The sequence below is a fragment of the Amblyomma americanum genome, chromosome 6, assembly GCF_052857255.1.
Source record: "Amblyomma americanum isolate KBUSLIRL-KWMA chromosome 6, ASM5285725v1, whole genome shotgun sequence".
NCBI classification, from domain to species: domain Eukaryota; kingdom Metazoa; phylum Arthropoda; class Arachnida; order Ixodida; family Ixodidae; genus Amblyomma; species Amblyomma americanum.
Window position 1 is genome coordinate 113516414 of NC_135502.1, and position 19751 is coordinate 113536164.

Genomic DNA, 19751 nt, shown 5'->3' on the forward strand with positions numbered 1-19751 from the left:
CAGAGGTAGCATGTGGGCAGAACTGAGATGCTGCGAATAACTGCAGCCCCAGCCAGAAGAAGAAAAGGCCTCTAATTAATAAATACAATTATTATCATTTTATAAGCCTCCAAGAATGTTTCATTTTTTCTATGCTAATGAATTCATACTTGCGTGAACCCCAGGTTGTCTAAAGTTAATCCGGCGCCCTCCACTACGATGTCCTTCATAGCCCATGTTGCACTTCATAACGACTTACCCCATGACTGACAGTTCAATTCGCAATTTTTTTGTGTTTTTGTGCATGTATGCTCATGGGCTGTTAACATCCCTCCGTTCCACTCAATTTAAAGGCAGTACTGTTTTGATGTCGGACTGTCCTTTATATCGGGAGATGCATTGAATAAAGTGTAGAAGTGAATGAAGTCTAACAAACTCTTTTCAAATGAAAAACATGAAGCATTTAAGAACAGATCATGTATGCCATACCAATATGTGGCTATTGAGTGGGATGACAGTATCGAAGTTTCACCATACAACGCTGCTTTATCTCATCTTATGCAATTGTCTATGTTTAAGTAGAATTAATATTCTTTCTGCAAACTGTAATGCCAATGCTATGAATACTGTATAAACAAGATTTTGCCATTTTCACCATAATCTTTCGCCGTTTATCAGTCCCTCCATGGATTTGCCAACTATCATATTATGATATTACTGTTCCCTCGCTATCTCAAGTTTACCTGTTGCTGCTTGTTAAAAGATAGTCCCCCACCCCCCTCTTCCTCTTTGTAATGCAAGAGGAAAACAAAAGCAGAGCAGCTTTTGTCTTGAATCTTTTACATCTGGGCTTAATGGACATATAATAGAAGTTCAGTGGCCATGTGTTCGGATGAGAGTGCTTCCGAAATAGTATACTTGAAAGCAAGCATCTTCACTGGCTTCCAAGGCACACAGTGTTGTAGATGTAGCACAGCTTTGTAATTTTAAAGCTGAGAGCATTTCCTTTCTAAGTTTGTGAATGCGTTTTTTGTGTAATAATTTTTATCAGTGTCGCAAACGTTGGACTAGAATTAACTTGCTTCAATGATATTGTAAATACGAGGATAGGTGGTTTACTCCAGTAACGGCCAGAGGTAGCTCTGCTCTTACCCAGCTTTTCATAGGATATCTAATGCAGGGGGACTAAATGAATGTTAGTGGTGCTTTTCGTCAACAACGGTTTTAGAAGCAGAACCATTCATGCTCATTTGAGTTGCTTGCCTAATTTTTCTTAATGTAGTTCACCCATAATTACTGTTGAGTCGTTACTTTCTCACTAATTTACAACGTGTCCTGCTGAATCACTTCTTTTTTGTTATCCTCAATTTCCTACTTCCTTTTCCTTTTTATCTCATTGTAAAAATGATTCAGGCTCTAGCTTTCCTGTAAGTACATGATCTTATACCTTGGGCCTATGGGGTGAGAACCCAGTGCTACCATGCTACAGTGTATCCCGCTCTGTATTTTTCCTTGGTCTGGCCCAGTTGATTCTGGTGGAGCGTTTCTGCCGAAGCAAGCAGAGGTCTTCCCTGATGTGATGCACTTTGGACGCAGCTTCTACAACCAGGCTAACATGTCTGCTCAAGGCATTCCCCAGGTACAGCTTTGCAAGTCTCTTAATAACTGCTCTGGCATTTAGCTCAGTAGATGTCATTTTGCCTGTATAGTCCGTTTAGGTTTCAGTTGGTGGCCTAGGCCAGCTTTAAACCACAGGGCTGTTCGTTTGATTTATTATTTTTTCACTTCCATGTCGTCAGCCTAATTCAAGGGGTGACACTTCAGAAGTGCATGAGACAAAATCGAGAGCTGCAAAGCCTCCTGTGTGTTGACGCATGCAGCCTTTTGCACAAGAGTGGCTATCTTGCTGCACAGTTCTGTGCCCATTCTACCTGTTTTCCTTTCATATCCTACCTGGCTCTTTTATAGTCTTCCTTTCCTCATAGGCCTGCGCCACCTTCTTTTCACGTTTGTAGTCCCTCTCTCCAGCCAGGTTGTGATGCTCGCTTCACGTCGTTGAGAAGTTGGCTTTCCCTTGCAGTTAATGAGCCTAGTGGGCGAGCTCGTTGTAGGTATCACGAAGAAGAGCAAAAAAAAAAAATTGCTCTATTGTTCGTACGTTGGTTCTGAGTATATAACACAAGGCTGATCATTTGAGGGGGTCAAAAAACTTCTTATATTTGTGCAAATGCGCAGCTGAAAGCTGCGTCAGCTCACACCCGCGCATTGTGGCAGTGTTGGTCACCGTACAGTCTTTGTGTCCGATGCCTGTGCCTTTCTCTCTGTGATTTAGATCGCTGTTGTGCTAGGAAGCTGCACTGCAGGAGGAGCGTATGTGCCTGCCATGTCAGATGAAGCTGTGATTGTGCGAAAGCAAGCGACCATTTTTCTGGCAGGACCTCCACTGGTAAGAACTGCATGCTCTACAGTGAAAGCAAAATAGTTGCACTTTCTTGTATTTATCCAAGACATCCTAGATTATTGTTTGTTTTGAACAGTTTCAACAAGCAGAATGTATATGTCATCAAAAATTTCATGCAACATTGAAAGGGTACTGCCGCGTACCTAAATAAAACTCTTGTTTGTCAGGTACATGCACATATTGAACAGCAGTATGCTCCCTCCCCCGTAACAGCATGTGCTTTTCTTAGATTATTTTTCTTACTTTTGTGATAGCAAAGTTGACGATGCTGCAACAGACTAATCGATATTGCTTTAAGGTGCAACAGCACTAAGGAAAACGGAACACAGGGGAAAGACCACAAGTCAAAACTGTATTGTCACTGTTTGCATGTCAAGGTTTTATTAAAAGGACAAAGCAGCTGTAGGAGTTACATAACTTCAAATGGCTGCTCTGCACCTGTGGACAAGGCAGGTGCAGCACCTTACAAATGATTGCAGTGGAGGGTTAATTGCAAACACAATCACCATGAAGAGAAGGAGATTACAATAGAAACCCTGTATAGTAAAGTCACTCGGACCAGCAAAAATGTTTCTATATCAGTGTCTTTACTCTATAGAGCATGGCTGTGAGGATACTCTCTGGCTACATACTAAATACGAAGTGTTGGCTTATAAAAGACACTCAGAGATACCTTTCATACTTCTCTTACTGACCTTTTATATGCTAGTATTTTTAGTTATCACATTTTATGTTATCACATTTTTCATTTCTTTTATGTCTTGTGGAAGTAGTGCATTTGCACAAATATGACATGGCTACGAATATAATGCCTGTTTGATTCTGTGTGGAAACCAAAGCTTTGCAGGAGCACGGCGTTGTCTTCCACAGCATCAAAGTCATTTAAGAGGCACTGGTTAAGAAACGCGCACTACACAGTCAAACACTGCAAAACCACCCACGCAGGTGCCGCCACCGCTGCCATGCTGTGAAAATTCTCTCCCTTTTCTTCTCTTTCCTACTCATCACTTCACTTTTGCTAACTTTCCTTTCCCAGAGAGCTGCAGCGCCTTCTTTACAGTTCTTTTTTTTTTCCCCCCATGTGCACCGCTCGCTTTGCCTCACCCCAAGGCCGTTTAAAAGTTGGCTTCTCCTTGCGTTTTTGAGTCTAGTGGTGATGCCATCTCAAAAAGTGCCGTTTTGTCGTCTTTGGTATTCATTTGCCTCCAAACGTTGGCCTCGCTATCCTCGACTTCACGCGTGCCGCGATGTCATCGCGGCCAGACGCACCTTACTATGCTGTTTTTGTAAAAAAATCTTTACAATAAACAAAAAAAAATGTACAGTCATCTATGGAAGGCAAAATGGGACTGCAGTTTAACTTTATTAAACCCGAGTTTTTTTTCACTATATCCGAGTTGACTGTAGCGGGGTTCTACTGCACTTGTAAGAATCTGCAAGAAACATTAAGTGGTGGTATTTCTATGCAGTACGATTTAGCACAGTTCGTTTTAATGGGACACTGAGGACAAATTGAAGTGGCTTGTATCAGTATATTATGTACTGTTTTATAAATACAAAGAACCCACTCTCGCCATAAATGAAGCTTTTATAAGGTAAAAAGAATTGCTGGTGGTTTAGCTCTGGTTAACCCTGGTCGAAATCGAAAAGCTGCATCTGCTTGGCTACTTTTGTGGTCCAGCGACACACACAGTAGTAGGCATTTTTTTTAATTTGTAAATTATCTTTATTTTTTGGAAAGGACAGGCGCTCACACAAGACAGTATATATTTAATGTAGCTTGGGTGATATTTACAACTGTGTTATTGCTCATTGTATGCAGAGATATGGCAAAGGAGGCACAAACCCTGCAGATAATTTCAGAAAGCCAAATTGAAAAAGAAATTGGTTTTTTGGGGAAAGGAAATGGTGCATTATGAGACAGGGGTCATTTCCTTTGCTTAAAACCAACTTTCATTTTTCCTTGAGTTGCACCAAGGCTGAGACAGGCAGGAGTAATTTCCTTTTTTTAAAACCAACTTTAATTTCACTTTCCTTCACAGCTGTGAGACAGGCATCATTTCCTTTCCTTCAAACCAACTTTATTTCACTTTCATTCCCTTACAGTGCTATAGATATGAGACAGGCATAATTTCCTTTCCTTAAAACCAATTTTCATATGTGAGACAGGCATCCTTTTCTTGTTTGACCTCTAGCTACATTCAAGGTCAAATCCCCCTCACTCTTGCCGCTATGGCTCAGTGAAGCTTTTCCCTTCAAAATAAAAGGAAATACAGGTGTCATTATCATCAGCCCTGTGAAGTGTTGGTTGTGGATCCCCAGAGGCTAGTGTACACTGCTGTTCACAGTGGCAGGAAAAATTTTTAATGCAATTTTCTCAGTAATCAGTATGTCATATTGCTGCCAGACAAATGTCAGCATAGCCAGAAAGAGTCGTAGATTTTTACTTGGAACAACAGTTGAACGAAGTTGTCCTCAATGTCCCTTTACAGGGAGTCAACTGCATTAATCTACTGTCTATCTGCACCCGACCATCATTAATTAGATCTGTGCCATATTAACCGACTATCATCAGTTATTCTGTGCTAACTGTCCCTCATCATTCTTTTCGTGTGGTGTGAATTCCATAGGCCTCCAATGTACTGTGCTAGGCGAATCAGCGTTAATAGACTGAGTTTAGAATTGCTACCTTCGAATCTATGTGAGTGCTTGTTGAAAAATTATTTTAAGTGGGGTTGAAAAAGGACAAGGTTACGTTTGCTGTGATGCACCCATTGTTATCCTTGCATTTCTCTTGCACCATTTTAACTTTTCATTTTAATCAGCCTACTAGCTTATGGGTATTTGGGGTTATGATAGTTAATTCTCCAGTTATTGAAGGTAGCTGTATTTTTTGCTTTAGCAGGGGCATCAAAATTGGTTTTTGGGGAAAGGAAATGGTGCAGTATCCTTCTCAGGTATCGTGGACACCTGAGTTGTGCTGTAAGGGAAGGAATAATGGAGGGGGTGAAAAAAGAAAGGAGGAAAGAGGTACTGTAGTAGAGGGCTGGGGAATAATTTGGACCACCCGGGGATCTGTAACCCGCACTGATATCGCACAGCACAGGGGCAGCAGGTGCTTTAGGGTTTCCCAGCCGCTGTGGTCAGTTTTGAACCCGGCAACTCCGGATCAGTAGCCGAGGGCCCTAACCACTGAGCCACCGCGGCGAGTATGAAAAACTTGAATCTTTGCCATGAGCAGAGCTGTCATTTCTGCCTTTGAGGCTGCTACGATATCTACCTTAATGTGGGTTGTGCAATCTATGTTGGTCCCTTTTTGTCCATCACATTTCTGCACTGGTGTTAACTCTACCATAACCAATGTTACCAGGCTAGTGTGACACAGGTCAGCATGAGACTGAAACACGCATTGTCTGTTGCTTGTTTCAGGTGAAAGCGGCCACTGGGGAAGAAATTAGTGCTGAAGACTTGGGTGGAGCCGATCTTCACTGCCGGTAAACAGATGTCCTATTTTCACATGTTCAGGAGTAAGACAGCTCTTATTTACTGAGACCTCAGAACGAATATTTTTATTGGTTTATAATTTCAAAGCTGAAGAAATATTAGTAATTGTAAATGTAGGTGGCTATTGGCGGAGAGCTGTACTTATGCTCTTTGGCCTCTACATTTATTTTTTTACTGCAGCCTAAGCGTTAAGCGGAGCAGACAAGATGACAAAGAACAGCTGGAGAGAAAACAAGTACAGGTGCAATAAAAACACTGATCACAAAGAATTTGACATGCTCACGAGGAACATGAAGGCAGACAGGGGTAACAAGGATCACATGAAAAACAGCACTTTCAAGAGCAAAAAAGTATTGGAGGAGACACTTAAGCTCTGCCTTAAGAGTATGATGCAATAGCGGGTTAATGCCCATATATTCTGAATTGGTCACTCTGTTTTACGTTCAGAGATCTCTGAAAGGCCTCGTACTACTCCTGGCGAAGTGGTGCAGCGGTCAAGCAGTGCACCACTGCCCTGCGATAGCATGTGTTGCCACCGGTGGGGCTTGTGCAACACAGGTTGCTCTTCCTGAGCAACATCTTGCGACCAGTCATTAATTGAACTGCCAAGGTGGGCAGGTTGTGATGATGGCACGAGGTCATGTGACCTTGTGGTATCAACACTTCCTGCCCCCTTAGGTGGGCCACCTAGACCACTTAGGTCACTTCGGTGGCCCACCTAGGCTGCCTATCTAGGTGTCTCTTCTGAGGACATTTCGTGGATTTTTTAGTTACTGTCAATGCCGCCACCGCCGCCATCTGCTTTTCTGCAGTGCAGGCTCCTTGACACTTTCACATTAAAAGAGATAGAAAAAAGAAAACAAACACAGGGTGCAGGCAGCCAAGTGCAAATAAAAGTAGCCAAGTACGAGAACAACCAGATACATATGTGAAAGATTCTTTTTACAAGGCTGCAAGTAATGTGTGGTGCTATGGGAAAAAAGATGTTGGGGTAGCATAAAGACATGGAGCCATTAGTTTCAAGAAGGTGATTGGAAAACTTTTATTGTACCCGCCGCGGTGGCTCAGTGGTTAGGGCGCTCGACTACTGATCCGGAGTTCCCGGGTTCGAACCCGACCGCGGCGAAACGCTAAGGCGCCCGTGTGCTGGATGTGGCGAAACACTAAGGCGCCCGTGTGCTGGATGTCAGTGCACGTTAAAGATCCCCAGGTGGTCGAAATTATTCCGGAGCCCTCCACTGCGGCACCTCTCTCTTCCTTTCTTCTTTTACTCCCTCCCTTATCCCTTCCGTTACGGCACTGTTCAGGTGTCCAAAGATATATGAGACAGATACTGCGCCATTTCCTTTCCCCAAAAACCAATTATTATTATTAAAACTTTTGTTGTGATAGTTAGTCAATCTCAGATATATAAAATGCAGATATATAGAACAAATTGGAGCGGACACTTAAGCGTTGCCTTAAGGGTATGACGGGATAGCGCTAGTAGTTTAATGCCAATATATGCGGAGTTGGTCATTCTCGACTTTACGTTGAAATATCCCCGGGAGTCCTCATACCATTCCTGGCTCAGTGGTGCAGCGGTTAAGTGATGCGGGACTGCCCTGCAATGGCAGGTGCTGCTACCAGTGGGGCTTGTGTGACACAGGTTGCTCTCCCCGAGCAACCTCTCATGACCAGTAGTTAATTTAACTGCCATCTGCCATGGTGGTCAATTTGCTTCACAATCCTGTGGGCAGGTTATGATGACTCGACAAGCTCAATTGATCTAGGTGCCTCATTTAGGTTGCTTCTCCACGGATTTTTCGCTCACAATGCTGATGCCAATGTCTGCGGATTATCTGCAGAAAGGGAGCCTTAACCTGTCACGTTAAAACTGGGCACAGATAAGCGTAAATGTAACGAACCTCCATGTAGCAAAATCCTTGATGTTACGAAGTTCCTTAGTTCCCCAACACCACCCCCTTTGAAGCGCACGTATTTGTAAACTTTGTGTAACGAAGGTTTTGTGGCAGTTTACTTTGATGTAACTAACTTGCTTCACCAACTTTCTATTAGCTATTGCTGACTTACACACCCTCTCCCCACTTCATATGTACAGTGGCGCCGTACACACAGTGAACAGGGTGGGAGCCGATGCTGCTGTCCCAATATGAACACTATTGCGAAATGTTCTACCTGTTTTTTACTTCTAATAATGAGCATGTACCGTGAGCATTTGCTAGGTGATTTCGTAGACATTTATTTTTGATTTTGGTTTCCGTTCTGCATTTTTCATTCGAGCCTTCACATCTAAAGTGCATATAACGAAAAATCGCAAACTTCTCTTAATTTCATTATATCCAGGTTTAACTGTATATGGAAAAGTCAATACATTGCCTTGGAAAGTATTGGCGATTTTCACGGAATCCGCACCCTGCTGTGGCAGCGCCGCGAATTAGTCCATGAAGAATTAATCTGCGTGAAATCAAGTTGTTTGCTCCATTACATGAGTGGTTCACTGGCGCATGCATGTATGTCACAGTATGGTAGAAATAAATTTTTGAAGTGCTCTGACATGGGTGTTTATATAAAGGAAAAAGATTGAATAGTTGCCAAGTGCCAAGGCATGAGTTGTCTGGTGCCGGCAAAAGTGAGTTTTTGGAACAGAAGTTTCTACATTGTAGTGGAACGCTTTAAGGTTTTTATCATGATGAAGTGGTGTGCGACAGATTACCTCAATATACATTCTTTGCCCGAAGGTTAGTTCATGTCTGAGAATCTGATTCATCACCGGTGTTTCTTCGTTCTTATGTTTTGTCATTCTCATTTTTCTTCTCATACTCTGTGCTTTCAGACAGTCGGGTGTAGCAGACCACTATGCCAATGATGATGTTCATGCCTTGCACATAACACGAAGAATTGTCAGCAACTTGAATAGGAGAAAACCCATTCAGGTGAGACTTTACCTGAGGCATTTTGTCTGTGATGTATAAAACAGTATGTTGGAAAACTCTGTAAACTAGAAAACGTGCAGCAGCTTGTGCCGCTATCTGGAAACCACAAATGACCGCAGCGGTGGCCTAATGGTTTGAGCTCCGCTCGGTATCGACTGGTGATACAGCGGGTACAAGCTTTCACCTGGCCTGGTGCTCAGCTTATTCGAGATGAAATGCTTGGGGAAATGGGTTTTTGACCCCACCTTGAGTAGACCTAAACATGATGTGCCACGATGCTATTTGTCGAAAGCTGCCCTGGTGCCATAACAATTGATCACTGTAATCAGGGAGACCACAGGTACAGTTGTTAGACGGCTTTCTGTAATTAAATTTATCATGGTTGTGGTAGAGTAAAACCTCATTCATTCCAAAGTTCAGATCATTCGGACTGGCAGTGCGATCCCCGCCAGCTCCATTTCAGTCTATGGCGTCAGACGCCCATTAAAATGGGCACTAGTGGGCTCACACTAGTTAATTGGGATGGGCGCCTGTTGAGAGGCTGCATCTAGATATCACTGGCATTGCCGGTGGTTGTTTAAACAGCCCTCCTCAAGCCTGCATTGCATGGTACATTGTGGCCCGCGCATACCGCGGACGTGTGCACAACAGTAGGCGTGACTAAAGCTCCTTGATTCTGAGTATAGTGGCACTATCGTTCACACCTCCCTGTTTGCCTTCTTGATTCTCCTCACCCACCTACTGTTTGTGCCGCAAGTAGCACACTTTGAAGGCTGGGGAGCTCGCCGGCTCAGGGGATTGGCTGTTACCACCACGTGTGCAGAGTTTGGGATAGTTTATTGCTTGGATATGAAAAGTAAACAGCAAGAGAGCGATGTAAAGCAGCTGACTATGCCATGAGTCATTTTTGTAACCTTTTAGTTTGTGAAATGAGGGTGCTAAAAGAGGACTCTTAAGGCATCATCAAGTTCTGTCATCACTGCTGAGCGTTTGTTCTAAGGTGCACATTGCCTATAAATGTATTTATTTGTGTATAGTTTTGTTTGTGAAGTATGTACATGTTGCATAGATTTTTTGTTTATTGCGTATACATTTTTTTTCTTTTACAAGTGTGTGTGTGTGCTGACTGAGTATATAATGCTTAAGAGTATAATGCTTTAGTGTTTATGTGCATGAACTAATATTATTTAACTATATTTTCATACTGTAATGCAGCTACTTGAGCAGAAAATAATGTGAATATTTATGATCTGTAAATAGGAGCTAATTCAGTTAACAGGTATTGATATTATGTGGAAACATTGCTTGTCTTTACAGTTCTGTATATTGAAACTATGCATCTCCACCGCGTTTCACTTTATGATTTGTAACCGCTGTACGCTGCCATAAAAGGGGACAAGGGCATTAGTCAAGCTGCTTATGTAGCAGCTTTTAGTCCTTGTCCTCAAATTTTTTCTGTGCTGGGAGAAATGCGGAATAAAGTGAATGTGAATGTAAACAAAATGACAGTTGCTTTGGTCTATTTTGCGCATTGCTAAATCTACAATGTATTCTGCAATTAAACACGTGCCGTAGGATGCTCCTTACAGTTAAACCGGTGAATTATTCGAGCTCAAATTTCGGACAGAAATGGCATTTGGTCAGCAGAACTGTTTTTTACCAGTTTTTTGGGGGGTACTTGCCCGAGTCAGCAAGAAAAAAATAGGATATTCGCATCCTCTACAGCAACAACGAAATAAAAAAGGTCGCTTTTTCACTGATTTCACCGGTGGCGCCATCTTTTTATTCGGCCGTAGATATTCGGCAAAGGAGGCAGGGGAGTGTTTTGCAGGAAGGTTGAAGATAATGTATCATGAAATTCTTCAAACTCAGTGCAGTTTTGGCCAACCTAAGCTTCCTTTGGCTAATCTGCATGGTTGACCAACGAGATGGCGCCACTGGAGGAATCGATGAGAGAGCGGCCTGTTTCGTTTCGTAGTCGCCACAGATGATGTGAATATCTGAGTTTTTCGTATTGATTCAGGCAAGCACCCCAAAGAAATGTAGTATAAAACAATTCTGCCGACCAAATGTCATTTCTGTGCAAAATTTGAGGTTGAACAATTCACCAGTTTAGCTGTGAGGTGCATTCTACGGTGCGCGTTTAATTGCAAAACAGTCTAATCCAGCACTTATCGCAATAATTTGCATAGAAATGGAGCTCCCAGCAATTGCTTAAGGGGGGACACTGCAAATAAAATGGCGAATTTGGTCAAAATTTTCGGTTTCTCAGTTAATGTTTTTTGTCAACCTCAGGTTTTCATTTGCTTCATGATGAAAATTTGTAGCGGAAGATGCATCCAAAATTAGGAAAATTGTTTTTTATTTGTGGCCGTTGAAAATTGTGAGTGAACCTTGCCTCTGATAGATCCAGCGCATCGCGGATTCCGCGGCTTTGCAGTGACAGAGGATCACCATCATTATGATATTATGATTGTGAAGAGGAGAGATCAGAGCTGCCTCTGGTTGTAATACCGCACTTCTTTTACCGAAATCAAAGGCAAACGAGGCGATATTCGAGACACACGAGAGAATAAACATTAAGTTTAATTGTTTCAGCTTGCACTTTTTTCTGTGATTGCGGTTATTGTCACTTATCTCATTGTCATTTCATAGCGAATGACTATAGAATGTTTGTTTTTTGCATATGAATCCTGAGACGTTGAGTTCAATAAAGCTGTTTTTTTTTATGTACTATTTGTGCAATACTTTTTGAAAGTTACTTTTGTAAGAAACGTTTTTGTGTAAATATACATGCTGGAGTTTGAATTTTATCTTTATGAATACTGGATGTCTAAAAAGAAACTAATAGGTTTATTGTGCAGAATACAGCTTTGTGGACATGCTAACATAAAAATGTTTGGCATTTTCTCCCTAAATATTTAGTGCCCCAGAGATAACTTTAAGAGAGTGTCAATTGTAATTACTCAGCAGCTATAACAGCTAGCTTAAAATGAAATACTGTTCTAAATGGGCATAAAAAGTTGCATACTTGAGTGAAATGTAATTGCGTTGTGTGCACAAATAATGGAAATGTTTTAATTACTACGCACGTCAAGCACTGTGGTTTCTGATGTTCTTTTAGAGTAGCTGTGTAACGGCTGCGAAAACCTGATTGAAGATGTAAGTTTGCTGAGGTTGTAGTGACACTTTAATGGCTAGGTATTAGAGTAAACGGCTAGTACATTTGCTTGAAGGCTCATTTTGCAATTTGTTTGTGTAAGTTTCTGTCTGAAAGGGCTTATCATGCAGTGACTTGCTTAGTCTAATGCGTGCAGAATTTCACTGCTACTTAAACAAGCTTGGTACTTTACGTTTTTGACGCGGCTTCAAGGAAGAGCAATTTTCTTCGGTACAGAAGAGTCAATCCCCACCAAGGATGTGGCCTCATACTTCTTGTTGCTAGATGAATTGATGGGAAGATGGTTGAGTGCTTATGAAGGGTTTTCCAGGATAATTTGTCAAAGACATCTAATGTCTTCATTTGCCGATGGTTGCTTAGTGGGTCACATAAAGAGCATCAATGCAGCTATTGAAGGTGTGTCTTAAGTGTAGTTGTTGTCTTGTGATGTGAAATGCATAGTTCTGCATGCTCATCTCTTAGTTTTTGGCCAACAGTTAAAAAAAGGCAAAAGCATTAGCATGAATGAAGCGGTGCCTAGTAGTAATACAGGAACTGCGATGCCACCCCAGTCTTGCTTCTCTGAGCAGTACTGATCGCAGTGGGTATGCCGAGCCTGAAAGTGTGCCGTAACTTCCTCTCACATGCTGGAGGTCGTACTGAGCATGGTATGTTGCTGTCAGCAGTTATGCATCCTCTTAATTACAAGCAGTTAGACTCAGTGGCCGATTGATTGTTTAACAACTAGCAGCAGCCTGTCATCAGCTGGAAAGATATTCACGTGCAGCGCAACCTCGAATGTGCAAGTGTCTCTGATGTTCATGTGTGACAACTTGCAGATGGCGACTACAGATGTTGAGGAACCAGCTTTGGAACTCGACGACCTTTATGGTATTGTAGGTGACAATATCAAGAGACCTTATGATGTGCGGGAGGTAAATAGTTTTATCTATTTCTTATATCATCTTGCTATAGTGCTATTATGCACCTGCATGTGCCTACACAACGTTACACCAAATGGGTAGAATTTGTTGTAGAAAAAATGCTGCAGTGGTTTCTGATGTGGGCATAAGCTTTGCACTGGGCACCATGCTTTCAACAAGGCTGTCAGGATGAAAAAGGCTTTGTTCAATCCTGTGATACGGATAAATGTCACAGTTCAGTTAGTTGGCATACATGACATACTATGCCTAGAAGCATGAAAGGTGGATAAAAAAAGCATTAAAAAATTAAAAAGAGATGTGAAGAGAAAGAAAGCAAAGACATTCCAGAACAGATGAAGGCTGACTTGTTACTAAACCTTTGAATTTGAATCTTTGAAGGCTGAAACTTAATTTTGGCCCAGTCAGAGTGCTGGATTTTAATGCGTGGTTCCTATAAAGTTTTGCAACTGCTGTGATCGAAAAACTCTGGCTGTGACCAAAGTGGTGCCTCTGTACTCTGCCTAGCATAAGAGACTTGGCTGTTAGTTTAGCTTGCCCTCATGAGTTTCAAAAGAGGCCACAGAAAAGCAAATTTTGCATCACGTACTTGCACACCACTTTTTATCTTAGTGTAGTCGTAACAATTCGTCATTTATATTTGGTTCTCATGAGCAGTGCTCTGTGGAAGTAAGTTGTTCAGAAATGGGGCATTCTTTGAAGATGTTTGAAAGAAAGTTTGAATTTTGTCGTTTGTGATTTTATTCAGTTGGTTTCATTGTACTAGTAAGCTGTTTTGGAAAAGTAGCTGCCAGATTTTTCTTTTTCCTTGTTTTTTAAATTGTCAGGCCAGTTTGATGTAAGGATGGCTATTCAGGTGGTCTTGTATCTGTGCAAGCAAGGAATGTGGTGCATTGCATCTTTTTAATCTCCAAGCGGTATCACTTCTTTACGTTGCTATGCCTGTCTGCATGCCACTGATAATAGTAAAAGCAGTTTCACTGAAAGGACTTTGTTTCTAAAATTTATGATGCACAAAATCTGCCATAATAGCTTCACTTATAGTGTGATACAGCTTGTGCAGTGAAGCTCCGCACACATTCAGGACCCCCGCACAGAATTCCTCCACAACAAAAAAGTAGTCCATTGTTCAAACTCTTTTCTTACATAAACAAGAAGCTAATCACAAGAAAAAAACATTATAAGCTCTAGAATTTTGATATCTGGCTTGCTTAATAAAGTCAAACATTAAAAAGCTGATTTTTATTACTGTTGTGACTGTCTAGCAGAGCAATACAGACGCCACGGACCATGACCCAGTGTTAACAACTGCTGTTCTTTTAAGTTTTATCCTATTATAAAGCTTGTTTTTTAGCAGAAACCAGCAATGCTGTCTCATTGCACTTATACGAGATATGTTGCTATTCCCACTTGTCCTGTTTGAGAACATTTTGTCATAATATTTGATAAGGACTAGGGATAATGTGTGGTTCTGTAACAAAACTGTTTTAGACACTCTTTATTCTTAATTATTGACAATAAAATTGCCTGTACTTTGGCAACTTTCATGGGTCTGCCTGCCATATTTTCTCTTATTTTTTTGTCAAATTCTGAATGCCATTCTCTTTCCATTCCTTCAGGTTATTGCAAGGATTGTAGACGGAAGCAAATTTGATGAATTCAAAGCTCTTTATGGAGAGACTGTGGTTACAGGTAATTATCAAGAGCTCCGTGGCTTTCTGGTTTTGCTGGTTTCTGTTGTATTCTACTGCATTTTTCTCTTTGCTGCTGTCTCACCTGCTGTTTCATTTTCAGGCTTTGGCAGATTGTATGGATTTCCTGTTGGTATTATCGCAAACAACGGGGTGCTGTTTTCAGAGTGTGCTGTCAAAGTAAGACATGAAAGTTTTAACCATTGCTTGTACTTAAAAATTTTTTTCTGTTCGCAAATCTAGCAAACTGATTTGCAAAAGAACCTTTGTCAACTGCTGAAAGAAACTGCTTTGTGAATCAATTTAGAGGAAACACCAACTAAATTCTTTGAACTAACGACACCATTCCCGCTAGAGTTGTTGATCAGGTCAGCCATGCCTTACCATCTGCGAACCGTCCTGGTTAGCTTGGTAGAGCGAGTGCCCTGGTCAGGCGGTGGTCCTAGGTTTCGATGCCCGGACCAGGAAGAATGTTTCTCCAGCTGCGTAGTTTTCTGAGAAAGCTGTATAGCTTTTTTTTTTATAGCCATGTGGCTGCACTCAAGTGGACGCTAACGAGTGATTATTTCTTAATCGAGCGCAGGATGGGTGCAAGTGGCAAGCATGCGCTTTTTGCTGGAACTGAACTTGCTGCAACCACTTACACTTCCCCAACCAATCAGGATAAATTCTTCTCAATATCACGTTGGGAGTGTGGATGCAGATTACGCGAAAGAACTGGTTTTCTTCGTTCGCAACACTGCCAGGCTTCATATTGTGTTAATAGAAAAAGAAGTGCAAGAGATGCGCCGGCACTTTGAACAAGTCTCGCTTTTCACTTCCTAGGCTGCCCACTTTATAGAGCTGTGCTGCCAGCGGAACATCCCACTGATCTTCCTGCAGAATATCACTGGTAAGTAAGCCGTGCTTGCATTGCCATGGCTACCACGTCAGGCGTTGTATGTGATGAACTCAATTCATGTGAAAATATTTCCTCTTTGGCATTTTCCCTGGCGTTCCTGCTCAGATCCTTGACTGAAACTTTTTGTTATTTATGCAAATCTGGCTGCTATGCTAGCATGCAAGGCTGCTTCATTGTGCAAATGATAATGTGCAGTGGTGACTGTCATAGTGTCTAGATTATATAGGTACACGTATATATAAACATATAAACCTTGTGCTGTATGCTAAAAGGATATGCATCAGGAAATGGTGACTTTTTGCCCTTGTTCAGGGCAAGGAACTTAGTAACAGTTGTGTCAGAGTAATGTCATGATTCTCTGTTGATCACATTCTTTATTTCTTCCACTCTTTGTCATTTGCCCAAGTTGCACCATGTTCTCACTATTGCTGGGCTTGGTCCTATCGTGAAGAGTGGAAAAACAGTCAGGGTGAAGCTAAAATAGAGTCGTTATATTATCCTGGCTGTCACGACGCAGCTGGCGTACGTCGTGGTAAGGCGTGAGGAGGGCCGCCGAAGGGGAGCAGGGGAACGCACCGACAAAAGGGAGAGGCTCTCAAGGCGGCGTCGCGCGCGAGTGTCGGGAGCCTCGGCCTAAGCGAGGGGGAATGGTCCGATCAGACGCATGTGTCGTAAATGGTTTCTCCCCCATTGTGGCATGTTTCTAGTTAGCCACGGCAGTTTGCTCGATGGGCCTGCGCTGGAGGCGAGCGGGGCATCCGGGCACCCTAGGCCAGAGCGGTTAACAGGACGCATGTGTCGTAAATGGTTTCTCCCCCCTCGTTGTGGCATGTTTCTAGTTAGCCACGGCAGTTTGCTCGATGGGCCAGCGCCGGAGGCAAGTGGGCATCCAGGCACCCTAGGCCAGAGCGGTTAACAGGACGCATGTGTCGTAAATGGTTTCTCCCCCCTCGTTGTGGCATGTTTCTAGTTAGCCACGGCAGTTTGCTCAATGGGCCAGCGCCGGAGGCAAGTGGGCATCCAGGCACCCTAGGCCAGAGCGGTTAACAGGACGCATGTGTCGTATATGGTTTCTCCCCCCTCGTTGTGGCATGTTTCTAGTTAGCCACGGCAGTTTGCTCAATGGGCCAGCGCCGGAGGCAAGTGGGCATCCAGGCACCCTAGGCCAGAGCGGTTAACAGGACGCATGTGTCGTAAATGGTTTCTCCCCCCTCGTTGTGGCATGTTTCTAGTTAGCCACGGCAGTTTGCTCAATGGGCCAGCGCCGGAGGCAAGTGGGCATCCAGGCACCCTAGGCCAGAGCGGTTAACAGGACGCATGTGTCGTAAATGGTTTCTCCCCCCTCGTTGTGGCATGTTTCTAGTTAGCCACGGCAGTTTGCTCAATGGGCCAGCGCCGGAGGCAAGTGGGCATCCAGGCACCCTAGGCCAGAGCGGTTAACAGGACGCATGTGTCGTAAATGGTTTCTCCCCCCTCGTTGTGGCATGTTTCTAGTTAGCCACGGCAGTTTGCTCAATGGGCCAGCGCCGGAGGCAAGTGGGCATCCAGGCACCCTAGGCCAGAGCGGTTAACAGGACGCATGTGTCGTAAATGGTTTCTCCCCCCTCGTTGTGGCATGTTTCTAGTTAGCCACGGCAGTTTGCTCAATGGGCCAGCGCCGGAGGCAAGTGGGCATCCAGGCACCCTAGGCCAGAGCGGTTAACAGGACGCATGTGTCGTAAATGGTTTCTCCCCCCTCGTTGTGGCATGTTTCTAGTTAGCCACGGCAGTTTGCTCAATGGGCCAGCGCCGGAGGCAAGTGGGCATCCAGGCACCCTAGGCCAGAGCGGTTAACAGGACGCATGTGTCGTAAATGGTTTCTCCCCCCTCGTTGTGGCATGTTTCTAGTTAGCCACGGCAGTTTGCTCAATGGGCCAGCGCCGGAGGCAAGTGGGCATCCAGGCACCCTAGGCCAGAGCGGTTAACAGGACGCATGTGTCGTAAATGGTTTCTCCCCCCTCGTTGTGGCATGTTTCTAGTTAGCCACGGCAGTTTGCTCAATGGGCCAGCGCCGGAGGCAAGTGGGCATCCAGGCACCCTAGGCCAGAGCGGTTAACAGGACGCATGTGTCGTAAATGGTTTCTCCCCCCTCGTTGTGGCATGTTTCTAGTTAGCCACGGCAGTTTGCTCAATGGGCCAGCGCCGGAGGCAAGTGGGCATCCAGGCACCCTAGGCCAGAGCGGTTAACAGGACGCATGTGTCGTAAATGGTTTCTCCCCCCTCGTTGTGGCATGTTTCTAGTTAGCCACGGCAGTTTGCTCAATGGGCCAGCGCCGGAGGCAAGTGGGCATCCAGGCACCCTAGGCCAGAGCGGTTAACAGGACGCATGTGTCGTAAATGGTTTCTCCCCCCTCGTTGTGGCATGTTTCTAGTTAGCCACGGCAGTTTGCTCAATGGGCCAGCGCCGGAGGCAAGTGGGCATCCAGGCACCCTAGGCCAGAGCGGTTAACAGGACGCATGTGTCGTAAATGGTTTCTCCCCCCTCGTTGTGGCATGTTTCTAGTTAGCCACGGCAGTTTGCTCGATGGGCCTGCGCCGGGGCATCCGGGCACCCTAGGCCAGAGCGGTTAACAGGACGCATGTGTCGTAAATGGTTTCTCCCCCCTCGTTGTGGCACTTTTCTAGTTAGCCACGACAGCTTGCAGCGAGCCGTGTGTTCGATATTTTGTGCTTTTCTTTTGCGTTGCAAGTCGTGTGTTTTATATTGTGTGCTTTTCTTTTGTGTTGTGATATGTTGCGTCCGAAATGTGGTGGGAAAGTCACCTATTGGCTGAGGGTGTAGTTTTGGCGGGAGGACAAGGAGATGGGTGCGCGCTAAGGAGAGCGCGGGAGGTTGGTTGGTGGCAGCCGGACAGATCGGTCGTGTGCGGCCAGTGGTAGTCTCGGGGTCGCAGAGTTGGAGAAGCGAGTTGCTTGAGCAGAGTTGGAGAAGCGAGTTGCTTGAGCAGCGGGCGGGCGGGTTGGCCGTGTGGTGGCCGACAGTGGTCCGGAGTTGCGAGAGTGTTGGAGTTTTGTCTTTTTTTTAGTTAAAGTGGAGAGGTCGAAATCTGTCAGCATATGTAAATAAGTTGTAAATATTGTAATAAATAATTTTTTGAGGAAAGCCTTTCTAAGTGCCAACATCGGAAGACCTGCACGCCTGTCTCTCAAACTCACCAGTCGCGAAGTACGTCCCCCGGGTCACTCACTCTACCACTCCACGTTAACATCTGGATGCAACAACAACATCGCACTAGAGAGAGAGGGAAAATCAATATCGTGACTTTGGCCTTTGTTGCACTTCCTCCCACTTCTTTCCTGTAGCAGGCCCGTTGCTCTCTGCAGTTACAGATGGCGCTACTAGAAGGCAAACATGGCAGTGGTACGTGCTCGATGGATGGTGAAGTCATTGAGCTTTCTGGTATGACTGGCATACCACTGCTACCATTAGTACAATGGCGGCCCTGAAAAAACCCTCCTGATGCAGTTGTTATTGTAAAAAGAATAGTGTTCTCTCAAGTCACTGGCACTTTTTATGTTGATCGGGCCTTGTGCTAAAGGTTGACCTGGACCATTTAGGCCTTGGTATTACGTATTCACATGAGTTAGGAAGTGTTATTGCTGTCATCACTTCTTCACTCTGGGGCAGACGAGTAGTGTGGGTCTTTCTCAGGAGCAGAGCTTGTTACTGTGATATGATTCGCAGTACATTTGAGGGGTTGTGTGCATGTTTGCTGTCAACAGAAACACAGTTGGCCAGTGAGATGTCATGATGTTGTCCTCCCATAAGTCGAGTTTCAGTTCTCAGTTTCAGTGTCAGTGTCAGGTTATTTGATATTCATTAAAAACTAAGAAAAGAACAAGTTGAAATGCAGCAGCTTAAAAACGTTCTAGCCCTCTTTTAGCAACAGGCACTACAAATGTGGAAGCGTGTTGCACACATAAATAGCAAATATTTTTTTCACATTTAAATCTCAAAGAGCTGACATGCACGTGCACAATAAAAAGCACAGTGGCTGTGCATTTGTGCACAATAATTGTGTGTATGTTTTTACAGGTAATATGCATCTGGTGCCATAATGACATGCGTACTGATAAATTTCACTGACACGAATTTAGAGAAAGAATTAAATATTTTTGCACCCAGTAAGGTAGCCTAG

The 19751-nt window shown here is 43.9% G+C and overlaps 1 protein-coding gene across 1 annotated transcript in view; it reads left to right on the forward strand.

Annotated features, from left to right (window-relative positions):
- The window catches only part of Mccc2 (methylcrotonyl-CoA carboxylase subunit 2), a 39582-nt gene that overhangs the window by 8280 nt on the left and 11551 nt on the right, over positions 1-19751 (forward strand). The window contains exons 6-13 of the mRNA XM_077627856.1: positions 1506-1618; positions 2312-2425; positions 5870-5934; positions 8781-8880; positions 12880-12975; positions 14601-14673; positions 14776-14852; positions 15498-15564. Coding sequence (XP_077483982.1) covers positions 1506-1618; positions 2312-2425; positions 5870-5934; positions 8781-8880; positions 12880-12975; positions 14601-14673; positions 14776-14852; positions 15498-15564 — 705 coding nt within the window. The remainder of the gene's footprint in view (positions 1-1505; positions 1619-2311; positions 2426-5869; positions 5935-8780; positions 8881-12879; positions 12976-14600; positions 14674-14775; positions 14853-15497; positions 15565-19751) is intronic.